The 5,022-nt window shown below is 41.2% G+C and overlaps 1 protein-coding gene across 1 annotated transcript in view; it reads right to left on the bottom strand.

Moving 5' to 3' along the window:
• The window catches only part of AFF3 (AF4/FMR2 family member 3), a 320,892-nt gene that overhangs the window by 34,427 nt on the left and 281,443 nt on the right, over positions 1-5,022 (bottom strand). The window contains exons 12-13 of the mRNA XM_031056148.1: positions 4,724-5,000; positions 3,347-3,471 (exon numbers count right to left, since the gene is read on the bottom strand). Of these exons, the coding sequence (XP_030912008.1) occupies positions 3,347-3,471; positions 4,724-5,000 (402 nt within the window). The remainder of the gene's footprint in view (positions 1-3,346; positions 3,472-4,723; positions 5,001-5,022) is intronic.

Here is a 5,022-nt window from a genome sequence, read left to right as displayed (position 1 = left end):
AAGCAAATTGTCATTCTGGAGTTAATATAAAGTCTGTATCAGAGTAGTTGGAAAAAAATACAGAGATAAATGGCTACTTGCTCACCATTTCTTAAGGGATAGCTGGAGATGAAGATTAGGCTCTGAAGTGTAAGTTCAGGTTATGGAGCCCTATTTCACCATTACAGGTGACAATTTATAAGCCATGGCAATAAAACCATATGTGAACTAAAACAGGAAATGTGTTTAAAGATGACTGGCTTGTCTTTGTGCTCAGTGCCTAGCCTTTGGTAGCAGTGTTTATACTAATCTGATACAGATTTTGAAGACAAAGAAAGATAGGCTGATAATGCAGACAAAAGGAAACATATGCAAACAGTAGACACAGAGAAATGGGAGCTGCTCTATCTTCTAAAGCAGAAAGCTCTAACACAGACAGTATTTTCAGCTTTCGTTTATTTGGGAGAAGTCTTGGATGGGAAGTCAGAAACCTTATAAATATGCCCAGAAATAAACTTCAGATGCATTAATTTGAAGAAAATATTTAGCTGAAGATCTTAAAACAACACACAAAAAATATGCAAGTTATTTTAAGAAGATAGTTGGCATTAAGACTAAAACTGTGATTAAGGTCAGGAAGACAATTTTAACACTATACCTTTCCTTGTCACATTCCCCTTTATTCAGCCTATTACTTTTTATGGACAATTCTCAGTTCTTTATAGTTACTGTATCAGACAATATACACTTAATGGAATCACAAAAAAGAATACAGTAAAAACTATACTTCATTTCTGCACATAATTTCAGGGAACAGAGCTAATTAAATGTGCTTTTATCATACATTTGTCCAAGATTTTGGCAAGTCTTTACAAAGTAGCTGTAAAAGAAGCCATGAATTGTAATTCAGAGCCTTTACTGTTTCAAAGGCACAGTACCTTTAAAACACCATGTCAACTGTTTTGCTTTAATGACCAATTGGTGTTTATGAAAGCAAGACTCAGAGTGTGAAAGACAGACAACTGTGCCCTTCTCCTCTTCCTAAGAAAAAGAACATCTTTGGCACTATGTTGAATGTGCAGGCTGATCCCGTAATTTCTTTTCCTCTTTTCAAACATAAACTCATGCCTTGGCTACCCATGTTCATACATCACTGTCAAAGTGTGGGCCCAAAGCATCCAAGGCAAGCCATGGCTCTTTGGAAGTATACCCAACCCTCAAAAGCTTAGCCCAGAACTTGTAGGAGTAGTTGAAATTTCTACTTGTGCTCCACACATGGCCTTTGGTCACTGAGTAGGGCCCACCTAAACTTAGTGTGAGCAGCAAATCTTATACTGAGAGGCCATGCAGGATAACTTGCAGCAGAGGACTGTCAGAGCTGTGATCAGCTGGGAATGGGCAGACTGTGGATCTGATACAGGTGCAAGAGATTTGGGGTATCTCTGAGCCTGCAGCCTTTCTTGTCAAACAGGATCGATCTTAGTCTGCCTCTCAGACTGTAATTCCACAATAGAAAATGCTTATGGCTGAAGGTGGTCTTGCTCTTCTCATTGCTACCAGTCCTCAGCTGTGCTGCCAAAAAACTGTCTGGGTGGCTTTACTGGGAGATGAATAATACTACTTGGTCAAAAAAACCCAAAAGAAAAGAAGGAAAAAGCCAGAGAAAAAGAAAGATAAAATAGAAAAAGAAAAGAGGCAAGTAAAAGAGACAGGAGAAGAAAGAGAGAAAGGAAAAGGAAAAGGAAAAGGAAAAGGAAAAGGAAAAGGAAAAGGAAAAGGAAAAGGAAAAGGAAAAGGAAAAGGAAAGAAAGAGTTTTGGTTTCAAACACATTTTTTGAGTATATTTACAGGAGAACCTCAGAGGCATGGTGTAACTGTAGAGGGGATGTGCCAGCATGAGTAGATGTTGGTTGCAAGAGGACCAACAGGTCCCGATATCTGCACTGCTGGTTTAGCTACAGCCTCAGCAGCCCTTCCTCAGCTGTGGGAATATCAGCATTTGATATCATGTCCTACACTGTGGCACAGAAACATCTTGGAAGCAGAGCACACCAGGAGGCAACTGTAGGAACTAGGAGGCAACTGTACTTTTCAGAAACTCTTTGTTCCTCTAAGACACAGTTGCTACTGGAAGTACAGAATATAATGTCAAGAAAAACACAAATTCTTGTCTTGCTTCCAGGAAGTACAGAATTAACCCTGTGACACAGCAAGCTATGACAGCCATGCTAGTCTCTGAAAATTAATGCAATGTAAAACATATGACACTGGGGTAACAGGAACAGCATGTCTGCATGCAACCACCCACAAGAAAGGAACTGTTCTGGGCATTGTTTTCACTTCATGAAACATATTTGACATGTCAAGACAAAGAAATTGAATGCATATTTTTGAATGAACACTATATATATATATCAGTTTTCTTTGGGATTTTTTCCAGTATTAATGACAAGAATTACTCAATCTCATCAAAGATGTGTACAATAGAAAAGCCTACTACAATAAATACAAATATTTTCATTCTTATTTTGTAGCAGTTTCAACCCAAGAAGTACCCTGATACTACCAGAAAAATAATAATAATAGAAAAATACTGATAACCAGCATGTACCAAGCAGCATGCAGCTGAACTCTGAAACTGTGCATGTCTAAGTTTGACTGCTGGAAGCCCCCAGAGAAACGCAAGTGTGATTGCTCTGACATTGATAGGGCTCTGTGTGCATAAACCATGCCGGCAAATGCTAAATATTCATTTTTTGTTTCATGCCCTATATCCCTAGAAAATCTCACTTTTTAAAAAGTCTTAAATTCCTTGTCCTGGAATACTTACTAATTACAGAGACTGGAATGCTTGTAATCTCAAAAATATTGATTCTCAAATATATTCTGGAGCTGAGTATTGCAGGCATTGTTATGAATATCTTTTTCAATCTTTTCCACAGAAGTGATACATAAGTCTTTTTATACAGCCAAACTTAAAGCTTACAACTTGTAAGTAAAGAAAGTAAAGAAAGTCTAAGAAAGGGCTATAAGATGGTTGTATATGTGAATTGCTGCCTACAGCACAGTGTTAGGGAATATGTCTTGGACAATCACACTGCTCTAACTATAATTGCTTGTTCCATGAGCCTCACACTTGAGCTCACAACTTCTTTCCTGTGCAACAGGACGAAAATGCGAATACATGAATGTGTCAGGAACTACTAATTTCATCATTAAACCAGAAGAACAGAGACTGCAGTGGTTCATTTTTCAACATAAAATGCAACAATTAAAAAATAAATCCTACTAAAGGAAAAAATAATACCTGACAATAAACTGCAACTAGTTGTATGATTCAGTGGTAACTAAGAAGGAAAAAGCTTACCTATTTTCATTCATATTGCAGTGATTTGCTGTTGTGATGCTTTGGGCAGAGGCAGCTAATCGTGAAGAACTCTCTCGCTCTAAGTGGGTCTTCTTGATATCTCTGCACTCTTCCTCATTCTCACACTGAGTGAAGAAAAAAGGAATAATTTTTTATGGTTTGGATTTACTACAGACCCAAAAATATTTCAAGTATTTTCTGTCATTTTGTTACAAATGATGATACTTTGTTTGAGTATATAGCTAACAGGGATCAGAGACGATTGGTCCATATCTTAAAAAATAAAATCTAAAGAGGCAGCATGTAAAGAAAGGGGAACAATATAAAACTTGGTTTCCACCACTTTCCCACTTGAACCAGGGTTGCCACCTTTCAGATACTAATAAAAGAAGGACCAAAAAAATGAAGAAAGATAAAACAATATGGAAGACTGCTTTAGATAAATGGTCCTCAAAAAATATACAGATCCATCGCCATACATACAGTAGCTTAGAGGGCAACAGATGATTGGTTGCACAGCAAAACTGTTCAGAAATTGAGCAGATGGTGATTCCAGTTCAGAATGACTTTTGGGGTCAGATCAGCACAAACAGATCAGAAAGCCTGCTTGGCAGACAGCTTTGGCCATGGAGTGGAGCGATCTTTCCCCTTGGCCCCAGAAAGTGAGTGGGAGAAGCAGGGCAGAAGGATGGATGTGAGCAGAAGGCTGTGCCCTCCCAAGTACGGTGACAGTGCTGCTGAGGAGGGGGCAGCTAATGGACTGTGGCCCTACTCCTACACCTACAGCCCCAAGGGAAATGGGGCCACCAGGATGTGAGGGAGCCAGGACCCAGGATCCAGAACCAGTCAGGTCCCAGGTCTCTGTGAAAGCATCCCTCAAAAAGCCAGGGCTCCCCGCTGTCACTGAAGGGCTTGCCTCTTGCTGACAGTCAGAAGGGAAAAAAAGATGCTGCCTCTTCTTTTACCATACACGCAGTGATACTGTGTCGACTACAACAAGGCAGCAGATAGCTGTCCCTTCGCTGACCTGAGCATCATTTCCAAATGCTCAGGTTTTGAGAGAAGCCTCAGGAGAGAAAATTATGCTACTATAAAGGCAGTGCCTTCGCTAAGGCATGCAAAGGCACACACACAGCAGTCAACGCTGTCTCCAAGGAGCTGTGATCCCTCGAGGCCAGGAATTTAATCACCTTCAGGGCTGGCATTTCCTCTGGGGTTTGGCCAGTCCCTTCGTGGAAAGCAGGGACAAATCCCAGCTCTGAAAGGCCAGCCTGGAGAAGATGCTGCCATCGAGCACTGGACGTGGGTGCAAGCGGTGTTAGCCTCCCACTTGCTGGAGGCTCCCCTACCCCTGTGATCGGTTCCCCAGCAGCTCACCTTGCGTTTCCTTCTAGATTTCGGTAAACCCTTCTCTGCGGGGGGTTCAGCACTACTACCCTGCGGGAAGCTGGCCGCCTGGTTTGCTCCGGCGCTCATGGCCAGCGGTTCTTCGGGCAAACGCTCTGGAATCCTGGACAAAAGAGCCAAGTCAATGTTGACCCACAGCGATTTTACCTCATCACTGTCTTTCAGAGGAGACAGGAGCTCATTCCTACCGAAAGGAACCAGGGTGTAAAACTGTTCCTCCAGCTCCTTTGCTATTTCACTACTAGTCCTGGCATTAATAGAGCCAAAGG

Source organism: Geospiza fortis, unplaced genomic scaffold, assembly GCF_000277835.1.
Source record: "Geospiza fortis unplaced genomic scaffold, GeoFor_1.0 scaffold192, whole genome shotgun sequence".
In the NCBI taxonomy this organism is placed as follows: domain Eukaryota; kingdom Metazoa; phylum Chordata; class Aves; order Passeriformes; family Thraupidae; genus Geospiza; species Geospiza fortis.
This window is presented reverse-complemented; position numbering and strand designations above follow the sequence as displayed.